Below are 19,768 nucleotides of genomic sequence, written 5' to 3'. Positions count from 1 at the left end.
TATATGTACATTTTATAGGCTCTACAATTTATTTTAAGTTTGATAAAGGTCCTGTTGGACAAAAGTTTGAAAGCCACTAGTCTAAAAGTTGCTTCTAAAACTTTACTATTTATTTAAGTAAAAATTATTAAGTTGATTTATGAATTCATATTTGTCACTTTCCATGTTAAATTAATTACCTTTGTTAAAGCTATTACTTTCATTAGAGATTTCTTTTAATTCTTGAATATCTAAAATTTAGTTAATGTTATTTATTTTTTTCTTTTGTAGTCATGAAAGTTTGTCAACACAGAACATCAGAACACTAAAAGAAGATGAAGAAGAAGAGTTGTTAGCTTCTATTCAAATACTTTTTGTTGGGCATGAATATCTGGGAAGGTAAACAATTTTATTTGATTATTCGTATACAATTTTTTTAATTGCTTTTTCTAGTATTGAAAATAAGAATTAGTAGTTCAAATGAAAAATAACTTAGTGATGATAAACATTAAATCTTATATTTTGAACATCTAATGGAAGTTTATATGATAGATAATGTTGGCCTTTGTATACATATTAGATTTAACCTGCTGGTTGCCTGTCCTTCATAGATATGAAAGGAGAATGATAACGCTGATTGCGTTGTGTAACAAACATATTACCTTCATCAATGTTCTCCTTTCATTAGTTTTAAATTGTTCTCTTGGGCTTTTGCAGGGTCTCACTGTATCGTTTTGCATTAACCGTTGCCCCTGAGGCAAAAATTCTATCAGAATGATCTGAATGAAAAGATTTCAGTCCCATAACACATTTTGGTGATTTTTTTTTTTATTTTTTGGCACAAATTGAAGTTTTGAATTTTTTTGAACCACCACCATTGTAATGACTGTGTATCACCATTTTGATGACTGTTTTTTTTGTCTCAGTGGTGTTTTATCGACAGTCACAATAGAGGTCAGAAAATCCTCACCTTTCTATTCGAATTTCTCAAGGAACTCACAAGCACTAGCAACATGATTCAATTTGTGCTGATCTGTCAGTGTATTCATAATAATCATTCTTCCTTAATTAAACTCACAACATCACTAGAACATGTGCATTCAGTTATTTTCAGTCCCCTTCGCCATAAACATTTTTGATCCACACGAAAATTTCAAGAGTTTTTCCTTCCTTAATAAGGTACCTTATGAGAGCACACACAAGTTTTGGCACTGATGTGGATCTCCAGTGCTTGTTTTGTTCAGGAGACCCCTCCTCCTCCCATACCTCTTAGTTTTGCCAACTTCAACAGCAAATCAGCCCAACATTACTCTTACTTTATGGACATGCCTCCTATTTACCAGAGAATCTCCTAATAAATTATGTCATGTGTCCATTCCTTTGGGGCATTCCAAAACAAAGTGTTAGATTTCCTGACTTTAAAACAGGCTATGTACAACAGAACCACCCTGACCTGATGTTCTGTATGAAATGTAAAAATAAAGTCAAAACTAAACTTACAAAGTCTTGAACACCGAAATCGAGTTACAGTGTGCTGTAACTTGTCTCCCTCCCCTGCCATATATTCATATGATGACTGGCTTTGGCAGGTGTAGAAGTGTTGTATCTATTTCACATTATATTGAGCCTAGTGATTTAGTTTTTTGATAAATAGTAAATAAAAATTAAGTACCTCAGCCATTTTGTCTCAAAATTGAGTATAATGGTTTAATAACAGATAACCACTCTAAAAAACAACAATTAGAAATTTGAACTAAATTGGTTTTGCTGAAAGGGAGGACAAAAATATCTTGGTTTTTTTTTACCCTCAAAATTTTGTTTGGATGGCAGATGGTAGGTTGATATCACTTAAAACATTCTTTGACCTTCAAACAGGAGAAATTAATCAAAGTTTAGCAGTTTTGGGGAAAAGTACAACAAAAAAATATTACCATGCAGAGAAGAGGTTAGAAGTATCATTTTATTTATAAAGTTATTTTTATTGGAAGTAATCTTCAAGGCTTTATTACCAGATATAACTGTGTATTTTTAATTTAAATTACAGATTTTAAATAAAATAAAGGATAAATACTTTACAGGACATTAATTTATAATATATCACACTTAACTTTTAATGACTTTTTATTTTCAGGCGATCTTGGTGTTGTTTTGATGAAGGAGCCCTTTTGTTTCATACTCTTGAAACTGTATACCCATTAACACGGATGCTGCCTTTAGAAAGTCAAAATTTAATTAATATCCATCAGCAGATAGATCAGATATTTTATTGCCTTTATGGAATTCAGAAGAAACATAAGGTAATATTATAAGTTAGCTAGAAGGGTAGCTGTCCTTATACTAACTAGTGGTTTAGCTGTCCTTTAGGTTAGCTTGAAGGTTAGCTGTCCCTAAGGTAGCTAGAGGGCTAGCTGTTCTTAAGGTAGCTAGTAGTTTAGCTGTAAGGGTAATTAGGCAGTAATGAGAGTGGACAAATGTAGAGAAACTTTTTCATAGATCTAATTTTTTCATTTAATTAGTATTCTTTATTAATTATTTTAGTATTAGTCTATTAAAGCACTATGACATTGTTTTATCAACCATAAAAATATGTTGCATTATTAATTTAAATTTGTTGATTGTATGGTTTTTTGATATGGGTGATTGGAAATGTGATAAGGGAGTAATACTGTTTTTTTAATGGTAACTAAGTCAATAAATGACAACGCAGAATGAATAGATTCAATGTGTTCTTGGTCAATGCAGGAGTATTTATTCTATTTATTTATTTGTTTGCTACTTAGTTGATGAATTTATATTTCACTAAAATTTGACAATACTTTTATATTGTTGTTAATAAAAATTATCTAGTTTGGTGGATGTAACTATAAAATATTAACCTCCTATTGTTAAATTAGTCTTTTTACATTCATTAAAACAAATTTAGTAGTGACTGCTGTATTTTACCAAAGGAAACTCAGATATGTATGAAATGGGTTTACTTACTTCAAAGTTATCTATACCTCTTCTTTATAAATAACACTGAAAAAATGAAAGTGGTGCAGATTCATTGAATGTCTAAGGAAGGTATAGGAGGATTATAGACAAAGATTGAATGAGAACTGAATTATCGACAACAAGATCAAAGAGTAAATTCTCTTTGATCTTGTCAATGTCTCAGCTAGAAGGATGTTCAATGGTAAATAAAAAAGTCCTAAATCTATAACACAAATATTCTACCAGTATTTGGCATCAAATTTTATACAATAAAATTTTCTAAGGTGATTTGACTATGTTTTATGAATGGGAACAGATCATCTTGTCAGGATAACATTTTAAGTTATTTTATTGGAGACAGTCCAGGAAATGAAACTAACAAACTTGGGAGGTAGGAGGAAGGGAATGATTTGCAAAAAGAGTTCTTGGGATGGAACAGGATGATAATAATCTTGACCACATTTTATTGAAACATAAATTTAAGATATCTTTATTAAAACATAAAAAATTCAGGAAATCCTAACACTCCTGAATATTTAAAAATGATCTGCTACAATTTTCTTGTAAGCTACTGTTCATTGTAATAAAATATTTTAAACCAACCTTGATCACAAGTTTTTTTAAAAATATTTATATTGAAATAAATTGAAATGTTAAAAAAAAAATATAGACAGTGAGTTTTTTTTTTTCCTTTTTTTCTATGGAGACAAGGCATATAGCTGAACATAATGTGCTTGGACTCGCCCTTACCTGGAATCGAGCCCAGCAAATATTTATATTTACTAGGCCTCGAGAGCTACCGTCTTATGACACTGTCGGAAAGTGCTGTATGTCAGCGGATAATGAAGCATTGTACCTGAAACTCATTCAGCTTGTTCCGGACAACTGTAACCCAAGTAAGTAGTCTATAAGAGAATTATGTTTACACTTATTTATAAATTATGTAAATTAAAAGAAAATTTTTTTATTGTTTTCAAGAACCTTTATGATTGACCTAGAAAAATTCTTTTTCTATAAACTGTAGTGCCAAAATACCTCCAACAATTCTGATATAGTGCCTTAAGTCCTTTCCTTAAGACCATTAACTTTTCATCTGTAGAGAAAGTTCCTGAGAAAAATCGGGAAAGATAGTTATGAAGAAAAGAATACTTTATTCCTGCATAATCTAAAAAGTATACATTTAGTGATAACTTATGTAATAGTTATTTGAAAGGTAAATAAATTATCTTAAAAAAAAAATCATCAAAATGGGGACTTTATTAGCAAAGATATAGCATTTTACATCTTGTATACATGTTTTTAAACCGAATTAGATAGTTTTCCTTAGAAAGAGTTATTATAAAAAGTAAATCTTTTTAAAGTTAATTGGGTGGAGCCAGTTTTCAAACTAACTATTGTAAAAAAAAAAAAACTCTGTAACTAACCAAATACAAATGATTTTTTCTAGAGGCCTGGTACTAATTTAAAAAAAAAAAAATTGCAGATTATTTTGGGCTGCCATCAGAAAACATGAACACTGTTATATCCATTACATGACATAATTTATCAAGCCGATAGGAATATTGTGTTGCACTCACGATTTATGATATATATATAAAAACTTGTTTTATATTACTGATCTAGTCAATACTAAATTTATTTATGTTCCAGAACGTCTTCTTGGAGAAATGAAGAAATACATAGAAGGGGAAATAGAAGAAATACCAAGGAATGATTGTGCACTGCCTGAGGAAGTGGCTGATATTTACTTCCTCCTTGCTCACTTCTACTATAAATCAAAGTCTTGGGTATTTAGATTTTTATTTCATCAGTTTTATAATATATTTTATTTTTATATATTTCAGTTTTACAAATCATTTTGGAGTTGTAGGTCACTGCTCCTTTAACTGTTGGCAACTGGGAGTGGAACTTCGTGAACCGTATTTTGATGTACTCCTCTATTGACTCCATTTGCAATTCCCGTTCCAATTGGCTATTTCTTATGAATCAAGGAGCATCCATTGCTATTCGTAGGACTTTGTTTTGTAAAGATTGTAATGTTTTCCTTTTCATAAAGGATGCTGCTTCCCAGATCTCACAGCCATACATCAGCAGTGGCCTGAGAATTGTTTTAAATACAAGAACAGTTGTTTCTGGTTTTAATTTTGATTTTCTATTTAGGATAGGATATAGCATTGCGTAGGTTTGAGTTAGTTTGATGTTGATATGGTGGTTCCAGGTAAGGCCGAAATTCATCTAGGTGAATTTCCAGGTATCTTCTTACTGTTTCACTGGCAGGATTCCATTTCATATTTTTACCTTTGAGGATTAGTTCTGATGGGCGTCGAAGAGTAAAAACTTTTGAATTACATTTTTCAATGTTCAGGCTAATCATCCATTTAGTGAAATATTGTTTCAGTTCATTAAGGTGACTTTGCAGAGTGTTTCTAGCGATTATTATGTCATCATGTTGTGAGAACTCTGCTTTTCATCAGCAAACATAGCCATGTGTGTGGACTGGATGATGTCATGAAGGTAGAAGTTGAACAGAATGGGAGAAAGGACTGAAACTTGTGGAGTAACGGTATGGATCCGTCTAAGGGTAGAATTTTTGTTATTTTGACAGAAAATGTTCTACCATTGAGGAATGAATTCAGAATATTATATAGTTATTTTGGAGTGTCTACTTTCTTTAATTTATTTAGGAGACCTTATCGAATGCTTCTTGGAAATCCAAGAACACTACCAGGGTGTGTCTCTTCTTTTCGAAACCTTCAATTATAAATTCCGATAGTCTTACCAGTTGGTGAGAAGTGGAATGACTGTATTGAAAATCAGGGATAATTTCGATGCTCTGAAAAAAAGAATTAAGATGTTTTCTGATAACTGTTTCCAGTAATTTTCCAAAAATGTGTAATAAACTGATAGGTCTATAGCTACTGATTTGTTTAGCATTCGTACTAGGCTTGTGAATTACTATGAGCTCAGCTTTCTTCCACGTATCGATAAAATATTCAGTATGCAGGCAACTATTAAAAATAGATGTGATGAAAACAACGGCTTTCCTGGGTAACATTTTGATACCTATGACTGGGATCAAATTATGGCCTGCACTTTTTTTTATCTTGAGCTTTTTAATCAGGTCCTGGATTTCTTTTGGTCGTGAATTAAGGTAGGAGCTGAACTGTTGTGAGCGGAGATTTAGATACTTGTCAATTTCATCATTGACTTAATTCAGACCTATTTCTGCATTGGAGAATGTTTTCTCAAAGAAATTAGCAAATACTTCAGCTTTTTCAGTGTCGTTGGTAATGAATTCATCATTGTGTACAAGACTTGTAATTTTCTCATGTTTATCCATTAGATGTCGCATAGCCTTCCATAATGAATGATCCTTTGGGCCTAAATTTTCCATATATCCCTGATATTTAGAATATGCCCATTCATTCAGATCCTTTTTAGTTTCATGTTTGAGGTGGTTCAAATTCTAATTTTTAGCAGTATTGATTTTGGGCAGCTGCCAGAAAATATTTTTCCCCTCAAATGGAAAGGTCGTACAGTTGTCTTGTGTAAAATGTTTGAGACCGACTCATTTAACGTTGTTATACTTTTATCTATTTCTTGAGCAGTAGGAGAATTTTTTTTTCTGTTGTAATTTTTTAGCGACAAGAATTTTGTACATTTCCCAGTTGATCACTCAACTAATGAGGAATTTTCTCAGTTGAAAAACTAGTTAATACAGGGATATGGTCTGAATTTAAAGCTGTGATCACTTGAGAAGAGAGAGGGAAGCTAAAATTGTTTGTTAATACAATATCTAGAATGTCAGATTTCCAGCCTCGTCTGTAAAATGTAGGTTCATTTGGTGTGTGTATTTGGATATTATGAATGTTTGCTTTGAGCAAATATCAAGTAAAGTATTTCCACTAGAATTTGATTTGCAGCATTCCCAGTAATTGTTTTTACAATTTATGTCATTTAAAACTAATGTATGGTTCCCTGGTGGTAATAGTTTTAAAATTTCGTTTTAAATTAGTTTTTTATTTGGAGGTTTATAAACTTCTGTGACAACGGTAGAAGGAGACAAGTTTAAACAAACCGAAACGACCTCTATATTAAATATGTTGGTAATGATATTTTCAGTAAAGTCAGTATTATTTTTTATTATCAAGGCTACACCATCAGAAGGAGTTATGCTCATATAAGACTTGTTTATGTATAGAAAGTTAGACAGAAGATTAGTTGTCTTCCTAAAAGTCAATAAATTTTTTGTTACATCAATTTTTTTAATTTATTTATTTATTGCTATTTACTACTGTACATTATAATACATTCAGTAAATTTGATCTCAGTTAAATTGGAGTGTTACAGGCGTGTAGAGAAACTACCCATTGGTAGCACTCTAATGACGTTTTATATTAGCAGGTCTCGTGGTCATCTTCTTTTCAGGCACCTCTGAGGATTGTCAGAAATGGAAGAGGAAGCAAGGTTAGAAACTAGTGGGTTTGGATGGATAGGGAGTTTGTAGTGGAAGAAGTGATATCTGGTTCAGGCTAGATCGGTTACATATGGAACATTAAGGTCTTTATGTTTTATTTTATTTGTGAAAAAGTAAGGAGCATTGAGGATTTTGGATTGCAATGATTGGATACGAGAGGAATTTGAAGGTTTAATGGAGCCCAAAGCTCAACTCCGTATGTCCAGATTGGCCTTATTACAGTCATGTAGATCAGTATTTTGTAATGAATTGGAAGTTTTGACCGTTTGTCCAGTAAGCGCTGTAATAGTCGAAATCGACATGCAGTTTCCTGTCTTTTCAGTCTAATATGAGGATTCCAGGTTAGTCATTTGTCCTGATGTAGTCAGAATACATCAAATTAAACTGTATTTTATTCATACTGTTTCCATCGGTACTTTGCAACCTATGTCAGCCAATTAAAAGATATTGAGACTGATTTGAATTGGGAATTACTTTGTTATTCATTGTAATTGACATATTTTTCCTCATCCAAGATATTTATCCTTCCTTATGGAATGCCGACACATATTTCATGAAGACTAATTCTTGATTATTGATAATAATTTTAAAAATAGTTTCTGTAATCACTCATTGGCTGCCTTTTGGTATTATAAACACTGAGTAAAGAACAACCTTTGGTGTTATCAGATAAATTACATTATTTATAATAATTATTTTCTGTACATACTAGATTATAAATATTTATATTTGACTTTTAGGCAAAAGTATGGCATTATAATTTGTTGGATGTTTGTGCTAATCCAACCCGTCATGCTTCATGGGCTGGCTTAGCCTTGTCAAGAGGCACAGAAATAGAAACAACTCTTAATTCAGTAAGTTTTATGTCATTTAGTTTATTATTAGAGTCTATATGTTTGTTTGAACGATAAGTTTTGTTGAAAGTAACATAAGAATAACGAAGCTTGTATGTTAACCTACTCCGTTTTTCTTGACAGAAATCCAAGAAGTATAATAGATGGTAAAAATTTTGTTTAGATAGTTGCAATATTTCAGATTTTTCGTCTGGGGCTCATGTACATACTAAAAATTATTGTTTTTCTAAATACCATTATTGACTAATATTGTGCAACATAAATTAAATAAAAACATTTGAAAGTAATCGACAGGTGGGTCTGTTGGACTTGCTATTATATTTCTACTTTTTATATCAAAATATATATACTGTATTTATTTATTTTGTGGTAATGGATTACAAAACAAAAAAAGGATAAAAAATAAATTAGTTCAGGACACCAAAATGTTAGACTACTAAATATCACTATATTCCTTGTACCCTCCTGTCAGGGGTTAATATATTTCTTAGACATTCCACTTTCATTGTATTTTTCATATTTTGATAATTCTTAAATTTTATTTCAGTGCGAGACAATAAAAAATGAAGGAAACTTATTAAATTCAGCTGCTGCTGTTTGTAGATGTTACAAAAAATCTCTAGATTTAGATCCAGCTCAGAATACTTTGTGGATTGAAAAAGGAACATTTTCATACACCATACACTCGTTTTGTTCAAATGTTCTCAAGAAGGTATTATTTCATTTCACATATTCATTTTTAATGGTTGAGTATTATTTATTATTTGTAGTAAATTAGCCAATGAAATAAATTTGGTATGATTAATGAAATAATCTATTGATCAAGGTATGATGTTGATTTTATAATTAGTAAACTTATTAAGAAATACATATTGAATATAGAATATGCATATATTCTATAGAACATATGAATATGTAATATGGCAATAGCAACCTTAAAGATATTTTTGTTTGCTTTTATAAAATTTGAACTATTAGAAATTTTACCAAACATCAACTGTCAATATCTAAAAATATTATATCATAAAAAAAAATCCTATATTGAGAAAAACCACTTTTTAAGTTTTTAATTAATTATATTTCCCAAGTAAAATAGGAGAAGGCATGAGTGGAATTTCAGAAATACTGTAACTGATTTTTCTTCAATTCCAGAGGAAAATATTTGTCCTATAAGCCTAGAACAGGATAGCCCTGTGTACTGTTGTACTCTCACATATCTTTACTCTATGGATGAAATTCATCTTTGAACATAGTCATTACAACAATAATCATTACTTAAATTTTTGACAGTAACATAAGAAGACGTAATTATAATTTTTGTCATTTCTATTCAATGAACTTGGTATCAATTGAGTATTTTTGATATAGGAACAAAACCTGAGTATTGAAATGTACCATACGCTTGAAGAACAGAAAGAATCCATGTTAGCCACCGCTCTTCAATGTTTTCTGTCTGCGAATAAGGTTTGTTTTTATTAATTTTTCTAGGATGTATTGAGTGTGGTTTATATCAAAAACCCTTGTAAATGTTTCAAGAAAAGTATGTCATTGAAAAAAATTAATAACTGAAGAATGTATGAGATGGTTAACTAAAATGTGACTATTTTGAATTTATATTTCACTATACATTATATTTTCACTTGATGAAATATAAGGTTGGTGGTTTCTTATATTATTCTTAAATATCTTTTTATTGATTTATTAAAATATTTCAGCTGTGGTATGACTTTGGTGGTCGAGATATACATGACGAGAGATGGTTACACCATTACATGTTTGGTAAAATTGCTAAAAAGAAAGATGAAGAACCATCTGTTTACATCAACCATTATTTAAAGGTAAGATTTGTAGAAATATAGGTATGATTATAAATTGTTGCTTTGATTAATTTGTATCTACTAGATTCAAAGTAATACTTATATTTATATTTTATATTCATCTTATTTCATCGTAGTCCTACACTTAGAGTCCTCTAGGTTACACAAACCATAGTTAACTCTTGTATTTCATTAAAGTTCAATTTTCTGTATGACGTTTGTTTCTGCATCTTAGACAAGCTTTGAGTTTACTAAAAAAGGTTTATGTAAAAGAATAAACTATTGTAATTATAATGCAGTAATAAATTTTGTGTTTATAATAAACCTTAATCTATACATATATAATTGACAACAATGAAGCACATGAAACATTGAATGCAAGAGTACCTCCTGGATTATTTTTCCCTTTCCTTGGTTTCAACCTATTCTAACCATAAAAAAAAACCTACCTATTTATGGAATATATAGTATGCGAACGTAATTCAATCTTACAAAATTTCATATTCTACTTTTCGACAGAAATACATATTTTTATGTCTTTATCCAAATAACAAAGTTTTGCAAAATGATCTCTATGTGTGTATGCATGTGTGTGGTCAGGCTAGCTCAAAAACAAAAAGTAATACAAAACTGAAATTACTTATTTGAGGGGGGTTTATGAAGCCGAGACGTCCCGATCTTTCTGGTTGTATCTTATATTAAACTGCTGCAGGAACAAAATTTGTATTCGTTATTCACAATTTTTGCCTTCCCTGGTCTTAAGATTTTTTTTTTCAAAAATAAAAAAAAATAGCAACAACTTCAACTCGAGCCTAACTATCTTTACTAAACTGAAAGGCGGTACCAGTTTTTATGTTCCCTATTTTTTTTTTTTCAGGCTGCAGCTTTGCTTCATGACATCGGAGCCCTGTACCCAACTCTTATTACATATAACAGTCCTCAGTATCTCGCAGTAGAAGCACTCGAGGTTAGTGTTGTTTTATAATTTTTTTAATTAATCTCTTGAATCTGCTTATATTTTACACCTTGCAAAAAAATTTGTAAATAGATTTTTTATGAGGTAATATTATTTTGGTGAAAAAATGTTAATTTCAAAGATATAGATATTGTTCCTGGTATATAATTTTCATTCTAGATACATTTAGTCAGTACCCATTATCAATCACTAACGTGATGTTTTTCATTTACTTCTTCAAACTATTTCCATCTGTAATTTGAAGAATTTAATTAAAGCCAAAAATATTGTAATGTTTTTACCTCATTTTCGGGTCTAGTCATTTTTAATCGAAGATGCGAAACATATGAAAATAAATTCATGTTTTATATCTGTACTTGAGCTTTTTTTCCCCATTAAAACTCTCTTATCTTAATTAAAAATATAATCCATCATACAACAAAACTGTATTATTCAAACTTCTTTATTTTATAATTATTCTTGTCCTTGTACAATTATATAAACATACTGGATAGTTGATCTAAATAATTTCTCTTAGAAATATGTTCTGAGTAGTAGTTGAAATTGAAACATAAAGTTCTGTAAACCAAAATTTATTTAATGATGAAATTTCTACCCGTATTGTAGGCCTCTTACTGATTACAAAGATAAGATAAAACAAAGACTTTATTTAAATGAATTAAGAATAAGAGTATAAAATAATAAATTAAGATCGGTGATCTTTCGCATATTTTCAGTAAGGTTTGGTTAAGACTGAATATTGAAAATATAATCACAAAAATAAAGGAAACTAAATAAAATAAAAACTATGAAGTGAAGTGAATTTGCAAGATAAGATCTAAACAGGAGTAAAATCAATAATTTAGATACAAAGTAAATGTCAAGTATCAGTGACTATTATCTTTCATGAAAAATATAATACATCAGTAAAGTAAAAAAATACATTATAGTGACAATGGATCAAGATCTGAGAAGATTCAGTCTTATGGAACAATGATTGAGGACTGACAAAAGAGATTACAATGATGGAAAGCAATGAGAGGGAGGGAAAGTTTTTAATTATAGAAGATGGATGGAAGTAATAGAATAGGATCAGTCAGTTGTAGTAAAGATTATTTTTATGATAAATTCAAAATGTTTGTGTAGTTAAAAGAAATATATTGCTTATGTATGTATTTTATTGTTGACTGGGTTAGGTTACAGGTAGATGTGAATGGATTCAGAAATTAGTCTTTTCTTATGGTTAACAATGTGGCCAGGATAGAGAGCTTATGGACATCAATGGGGAAAGGTTTTAGAATAAAACATGTTCAGATATTTTTGAGGTTGTTGGGTTATGAAATGATATATTTAATTTCTGTTGATAGTTACTAATTTTTAGATTTGTATTGATGTTAAAGAATTTATTACAAGATGTTAGGCATATCATAGGATAAGGACAATATATCGTAAAAATTTCTTTGTGCTTTATGAGAAAGTACGTGGAAATAATAATGAAATCCTTATAGAAAAAGGGTAGAGGGTGACTGTGAACAGTTTCAGAAAAATGGGATAGTTGTAGCATTTTTATTATTATCTTCAATTTCTGTATAATGTTAGAAAGGAAGGTTTTGTAGGTATGTTGGTTTCTTGGTATTGGTGGCTGGATTAGATAAGGTTTTTGGCAACATTAATTTCCCGATGGATTTCCAGAAAAGTCATTTAAAAGTCTACCTGAGTAATCAGGTTTAGCATATTAGTATGTGGAGTGGCAGCTATCAGTATTTTTTATGATAAGGTCAAGAAATAGAAGTCAATTCTTAATTTTACTTCCAATGTAACATTCCAACAAACTTCATTGATTATATTTCTTAAGGAAAATTACGTCTTTAAGCAATGAGGGTGGTATTCAAATACTTTATGGTAACTTGTCTTTGTAACCATGAAAAAGATCTACAAATATGGACTGAAATATCAGTATTTATTTTATGGATTTTTACTCTATTTTTAATTTTAATTACAAATCTTCTCTTACATAAAGGTTTTACTATTGAATTGTTTAATGGGTCTCTATATTTTGTTTCATTAAAGCTATTCTACAGAGTTCACACATGCATATTAAAAACTCTTGAAGAAGCAGGAGACAAGCCCCTTCCTATCTCAACAATAGGAGTATTTAAGCAAGCAATAAATGTTTTGGCTCAAAGCCCATTTGTTACCCAAGCTAAGGAATATGCCAGGTTCGTGCTAAATTATTACTTCGCTGTTTCATTAATGTAGAAAATGTTTCTTATTAGTAATAAAAGTACATCTGCCTCTACTTTAAAACTATTTTGTATTTAAACAACCTGAAATATGCAGATTATTTAATTTGATTTTTTAAAAAAGTAGAATTTTGATTTTTCTTATTATTCTTTTGAAATTTTAATTTTTCTGTTTTCAGAAATGAGAAACCTAAGAAAACCATACAAAAAAAGACTGATAGCAGCAGTGATGATGTAAGGATAACATGATTTTACCTAATTGTATTGACAAATTTTTTTCTATACACTTCTAACTTATTAATGAAAACTTTTTTATTTGTAACATTTTTGGATATTTTCAAACTAATCTTAAATCACCCTAGTCTTTAAGATATCCTCTGCCATAATATAGTTGTTTATCACAAATACAATAATTTATCTTAAAAATTAACTTATTTCATTTATTTAGGACTTGCCAGTTTCAAAAGATGTAAAAGATATGATACAAGATATTCTTGGTAAAGTGGAAAGTGATCATAGTTCGTCTAATCCATTAAAAAGAAAACTATTGCCTATTAAGGAAGAACCAGAAAATATTGTTCAATCTGCAGAAGTATCTTCAGGGGAAGACCAAGTGGAATCTGGTCCCGTAAGCAATATTGAGAAAGCTACTAACTCTAGTTCCACTTCCGAAACTACTAAGGATACGAAGCAGAAAGGTGAAGAAACTAGTACCAGTTCTTCTTCTAGCTCATCATCAAAATCTTCATCTTCCTCTTCAGACTCTTCTTCCAGTTCGAGTAATTCAAGTTCTGGAAGTTCAAGTTCATCAGATAGTAGTTCGTCTGATTCTTCAAGCGATTCTTCTAGTGATTCTGTAAGTTGTATGTTCTTTGTCTGTTATTTATTTTTAATTTGATACTTATTTTCTTGTTGTGTGATGCCTCAAACTTTTTTATGCCTTTTATCCGTAAACCTACCAACTAGGATGGGCCGATAAACCACTCTTTTGATTTTTCAAATCATAATATTGCAGAAAAGTTTTGAATTAAAAAGAAAACAAATAAATTCATATCTTTTGGCCACACATGGGATCTCTAGATTTTGAATTTTTACTCAGATATTATCTAAATTATTTAACTTACCACAACATAATTGTAATTCCTCTAGTCGATTATTATTTGAACTAATTGAGAATTAGAAACAGAATGGTTTACATCTATAAGGTTCTTCCACTCTCAAAAGAATTGTCAAATTTAACAAACTATGGGGAAAATCCGAAAGTTCAGGTATGGAGGTTTTAATTGAAAAGTTTTTACGTAGTTTAGTTACTGGGATAATATTTTGATGACGTTCGAAAAAAATTGTATTTGTTTTTTGGATACTGATTACAAATTTTAACTTTGGCACTATAAATTTGTTTTGGAAGTTTTAAAAAATCCAAACCAATTTTATTTTAACATGTTCAATATTTGAAAGATTTATATTTTCAGGATAGTGAATCAGACAGTGAGCCCCCAGCTAAAAAAGTGAAACTGGAAATTGAAGGCTGGTCTCAAGGTATAATATGTTTAGCTATTTAAAAAAAAGATAACCAATATTGTTAATTTTTATACAATATCTATGTTATTGTCATTCATTTAATCAATCAGTCATAAACATTTTATATTACAGAACAACAGTGGCTTGTTGAAAAATGTATTGAAGCTCTTGAACTGTGTAGAAAAAGGTTTCCAGAACATTATAAATCAACATACCATTTGGCTCATTTCCATTTTAAGACCAAACACTTTAAAAATATGGACAAAGTTAAAGAACTATTACTTGGACCACAGGGTTTATTTGCTGAAAGAAAAGCAAGTAATTTCTTCAATGTAAGTCCATCATATTCTAAATATTGGTTACAATATTCAGTCAACAGGAGCTTATTACACTTATCGTTTAGAGCAGTGGTTCCCTAATTGGGTGCCCCAAGCGAATGTCACTTTTCATAATATTACAAAAAATTAAAATATGAAATATTCAGTGTATTCGAGCATTTAAATTTAATTTGCTCTTTTTTTTTTTCTTTTATTCTTTTCCTACATATTCATCCGCTCTAAAGAAAATTGTGCCTTAATTTATTTTTTTTCAGCTCAACAAGGGTGCTACGAAATGTTTTTAGCAGTTTTAACTAAAAAGAAAAAAAGGTTTAGGAACAACTGGTTAAGGGTATCTTGATTACAAAGTGTTTTAGTTCCTTTGTCTTGTAAATCCTACTTCAATGATATTGAAATCAAAGTTACTTTTAAGTTTTTTACATCATACATGCCAATTCAAAGTTTTTCTTCTTCGAGTTTTATCTGATAAAATGTTTCAATCATGATACAACAAACTAAGTGAAAATTTTCAACTTTTTAAAAATATCTCCACAAGGATTCAGAAAAAACCTCCTAAAATTATACAGTTTATCTACATGCCAAAACAAACAAAACTAAAAAAAATAATCGATTGAAATTGATTTACTTGAATTTTCATCATGCTATGGATTGCTTATGGCTATGGACTTCTTATAGATATGCTGTGGAGTGGTTTTCCCCAAAAATCTTAGCATATGTCTCTTAAACCAACCCACAAATTTTTATTTTCCAGTAAATTGGTGATATTGATTCCTGTCCAACAATTAGTTAATCATTTTTAAGTGTTGGTATCAATTTAATGTTTACTAATATTATAAGGATAATTGTATTTAATTTATAAAATAAAACAGTTAAATAAATGTTTTTTTTATATTTTTATTGTGTAATATCACACTGTCTTACATTTATACACAATTGTAATAGGGATCATAGAGCTCATTTCAACCATATTTACAAATATACAAACAAAAATTAAAGTAATAATACTAATTAAAAAAATTAATTAAATTAACTTTTGTTTCAGGGAATATGGAGAATACCTAATGGGGAAATTGACCGCCCAGGTAGTTTTGCATCACATATGGGAAGGTGTACTTTGTTACTCCTCGAGTTTCTGAGGGAAACTAAGGATTATAATATGTTGTTAGATTTGGCTATTCATCTAAAAATAGTACCAGAAGCAGATAAGTAGGTTAAACATTATTATTACTTGTTACTTTTTGTTTGTTATTTTCACCAAATTGGCTTATTTATTGAAATGATATATTTAAATTTTTTTTTGTATTTCTTAACCTGTTGGGCCTCTTTAAAGTAAAATTAAAGATATGAGTGCCGATTAGAGAATAGTCTTTTAAAATTATGTAAACTTAGATAACAGTAAGCAAATGAGCTATTAACATCTAAACTATTGTAATCAAATGGATTTTTTTAACCCATCCAAATGTGTTAAGAAATTTATATAAACATAATTTTGGGCATTAGTGTTTCATGCATAAAAATTACTATGTAAAATAACATTAAATTATTTAACCTGTTATCCTAAAATGAGGATAATAGGATTAAATTTAAAGTATACTTACATTTTTCCAGAGAATCTAGATTAAATTTAAAGTGATAAAAAAAAGAAGTTTTTTCCAGTGGTTTTCTATTGTTTATTTTTTTTTCTCAGGAAATATTTACGAGACAATGAAAGGGAAGAATTAAGCAAAGAAGCTGCTACTCTTTGTGTACAATCGCTTAGGAAGAAAATGCAGGAGTTGGACAAAGAAATGCTTCAAAAGTTTATTGTGGAGTTGTACTACATCCATAAAAGAGCTAACAAAAGCAGCCTGAAGGAACCAAGGTTTAGTACGATTCTCACGGAAGTTTATCAGAAGCTCACTGACAGCCAAGTATGTATCTTGTTTTAATAAAAAAAATTGCAATTTGTGTTATTGTTTTTTATGTTATTTGTTTACTTGTCAAATTGAAGGATATATTAAATAAAAATGTGTAGTATTATCTAATTTTCTGAAGTATAATTTTTTATTTTATTTTTTGACGTGACAGCGTCTTATAAATTAGATTGCAGGGAGTCATGTAGGCAAAAGTGTAGCGTAACGGAAATAGAATGGGCATGGCTTAGTAGTATAGTAGTGGGGGTAATTGAGGTTATAGATACTGGAAGTCATGTAGGCAAAAGTGTAGCGTAACAGAGAGTGCGGTGGTGGGGGTAATGATGTATTCTGATCATTAAATTATGTCTGAAATAAGGAATATGCGCATAATAAAATTTTGGTATTAATTAAAAATCTTTTATAGCTACTATATATCAAGATTGAATCAGTATACTACTGGTATTGAACTATTGAACATGGGTAGTAAACGAGAAAATGATCCTAAATCTAACAGTGATCGACAAAGTGACTTTAGAAAGCGTTTAAAATTGTCGGAGACACCAGAGCAAGCCGAAGCAAGGCGGAAGTATGAAACGCAACGCATGCGCGAATATCGAAAAAGAAAAGCATTGCAATTGCGGAATACAAATATACAGAATGTACGTATGAATACAAATATCTTGATTCAAATATTGTGTGTCTATTTTATTAATATTATTATTCCAACATTTAGCGTAAAGTTGTCACGTCAGGTGCAAAACCCACACATTTTTCTCTTGGCATTTTGGGGCTAATTTTTCTATCAAGTAAACTTTAATTTTTTTTATATTTTACATAAATCATTTTGGATTTTAATTTTTTATTAATTGTGACACTTGATTTTTAAATGTTATATAATTAATGTTGATGTTATTATTGATAACCTAAATCAATAAAAGCTAATAATTAAATTTATAATTCAAGGGTGAAACTTCTTTGGAAAGTGCAGTTCGATATTGTCAACAACAAATTCAATTGGAAAAACAGGCTTTGGCACCTCCCCCAGTGACTCCAACAGCTCCCGTTTCACAGGCTGTCCCTCAGATCACTTTACAACCTCAGGCCCAACATCCTCAGCAGCCCTTACTGTCAGCTAATGTTAGTGGTATCATTCCTTCATCAATTTCAAGTCCTGCATCGTCACAAGAGAGCTCACCTTCTTTGCTTCAGGTTTTATCACTTATAAAATTTGATATTTACTTTATTTAAATAGTTGGGGTAAAATATTAACTTTTATTTTTAAAAAATTAACTTTTAATACATGTGATACCATTATTTTTTTTTATATTAAATATACTTCTATGTTAACAGGGCAATGTTAATATGGGTTTCGCACGTAGAGGAGCTCGTGGGACAACAGGCAGAAAACCACGTGGCCGACCCCCTGGTTCTGGGTTGGGCTCTCGACTCCCAAGAGGAATGTCTGTTTCACTTTTGGTATCTCAACAGACAGAGTTGTTACGCCATTATGCTCAACAAAATGCTGAACTAACTAGACAGTTAGCGGCCCAAAATTTAAATGTTAATTCCAATATGAGTAACCCAATGAATACCAACATGAGTAACCCGATGAATACTAGCATAAGTAACCCAATGAATACTAGCATAACTAATACAATGAATACTAACATTTCTACTACTATGAGTTCCAGTATAAGTACAACCATCAATACAACTGGCCCTAATGGGCAAGTATTAAAGGATAGACCAAATTTATCCATTACCCCATTAAAATCATCTGTGCCTAGCCCGTTGAAAAGTGCACCTACCAGTCCTAGTGTGAAACCGATTATAACGCCTTCTTCTATATCTGTTTCAGTTAGTAAGAAAAGTAGCCCACAATACAAATCTCGGAAATCAAATCCAGCTACTCCTGTTGCAAGTTCATCTGTCCCATGGCCTACTGGAGATGCATTTAGGCCACTTGGCCTCAGCATTCAGCCGATCCAGTCTACCCCACCTAAGAATCCAGGTCAAGAAGTAAGCTTACAGCATAAAATACTTGGTGCTAAAAAAATAATATCTACTCCTGAGAAAAGTCAACCCAAAAAATTACCAGACCTACCATTTCCATCGACGAGTGAACTTACTGTTCGGCAAATAAGTCCTAAACCAAGACCTCCATTTATTTCGAGACCATCTCCTCCTGTTCCTCGTAAAGATGTTGTAAACTCTATTAGTATTATTCCTACGACATCAAAAGTAGAACCACCAAAAAATGTTCTTCCGTTGCCTCCAACTCAAGAAGAAAAACCCAAGCCTATAATTAAACCCCCAACTGTAATACCTAATATAGATAGTTCAGTTGCAGATGCTCTCCGGACATTCGGAAGTACTATAACAATTACTACAACAAATAGTAAAAAACCAGTCAAGATTCATGATGAAATGTCCATTACCCCTGTTCAACAAAAGAAACCAAAAACTATTCAAGAACCTTGTGAAGTCATTGTATTAGATGACTGACTCTACTTATATTTGTGCATATTTATATCATATAAATGCACTCAAATGTGTAACTGTTTTTCATTTTATTTGTATTTATTTATTGAAATGTATCTTTAAAAAAGAATTTTATAAAAGTCCCAAATCTAATAAAGTATTTTTATTTTTGTCTTTACTGTAACTTCATTAACACCCTTATCAGAATTAATTCTAATTTCATGGATTAGGGCTA

The 19,768-nt window shown here is 30.4% G+C and overlaps 1 protein-coding gene across 1 annotated transcript in view; it reads left to right on the top strand.

Annotated features, from left to right (window-relative positions):
* LOC106685144 (calcineurin-binding protein cabin-1) overlaps positions 1 to 19,707 on the top strand; it is a 38,043-nt gene extending 18,336 nt beyond the window's left edge. The window contains exons 17-34 of the mRNA XM_014427675.2: positions 271 to 378; positions 2,111 to 2,276; positions 3,659 to 3,848; positions 4,603 to 4,739; positions 8,170 to 8,283; positions 8,831 to 8,995; positions 9,652 to 9,747; positions 9,999 to 10,121; positions 10,978 to 11,067; positions 13,126 to 13,274; positions 13,478 to 13,532; positions 13,747 to 14,154; positions 14,771 to 14,837; positions 14,952 to 15,151; positions 16,200 to 16,363; positions 16,845 to 17,067; positions 18,016 to 18,261; positions 18,403 to 19,707. Of these exons, the coding sequence (XP_014283161.1) occupies positions 271 to 378; positions 2,111 to 2,276; positions 3,659 to 3,848; positions 4,603 to 4,739; positions 8,170 to 8,283; positions 8,831 to 8,995; positions 9,652 to 9,747; positions 9,999 to 10,121; positions 10,978 to 11,067; positions 13,126 to 13,274; positions 13,478 to 13,532; positions 13,747 to 14,154; positions 14,771 to 14,837; positions 14,952 to 15,151; positions 16,200 to 16,363; positions 16,845 to 17,067; positions 18,016 to 18,261; positions 18,403 to 19,557 (3,856 nt within the window). The 3' untranslated portion in view covers positions 19,558 to 19,707. The remainder of the gene's footprint in view (positions 1 to 270; positions 379 to 2,110; positions 2,277 to 3,658; positions 3,849 to 4,602; positions 4,740 to 8,169; positions 8,284 to 8,830; positions 8,996 to 9,651; positions 9,748 to 9,998; positions 10,122 to 10,977; positions 11,068 to 13,125; positions 13,275 to 13,477; positions 13,533 to 13,746; positions 14,155 to 14,770; positions 14,838 to 14,951; positions 15,152 to 16,199; positions 16,364 to 16,844; positions 17,068 to 18,015; positions 18,262 to 18,402) is intronic.
* Positions 19,708 to 19,768: the final 61 nt, after the last annotated feature.

This window comes from Halyomorpha halys, unplaced genomic scaffold (assembly GCF_000696795.3).
Source record: "Halyomorpha halys isolate HHAL.00 unplaced genomic scaffold, Hhal_1.1 Scaffold664.1, whole genome shotgun sequence".
In the NCBI taxonomy this organism is placed as follows: domain Eukaryota; kingdom Metazoa; phylum Arthropoda; class Insecta; order Hemiptera; family Pentatomidae; genus Halyomorpha; species Halyomorpha halys.
Note: the sequence above shows the minus strand (reverse complement) of the source record. Positions and strands in the feature narration are given on the sequence as shown.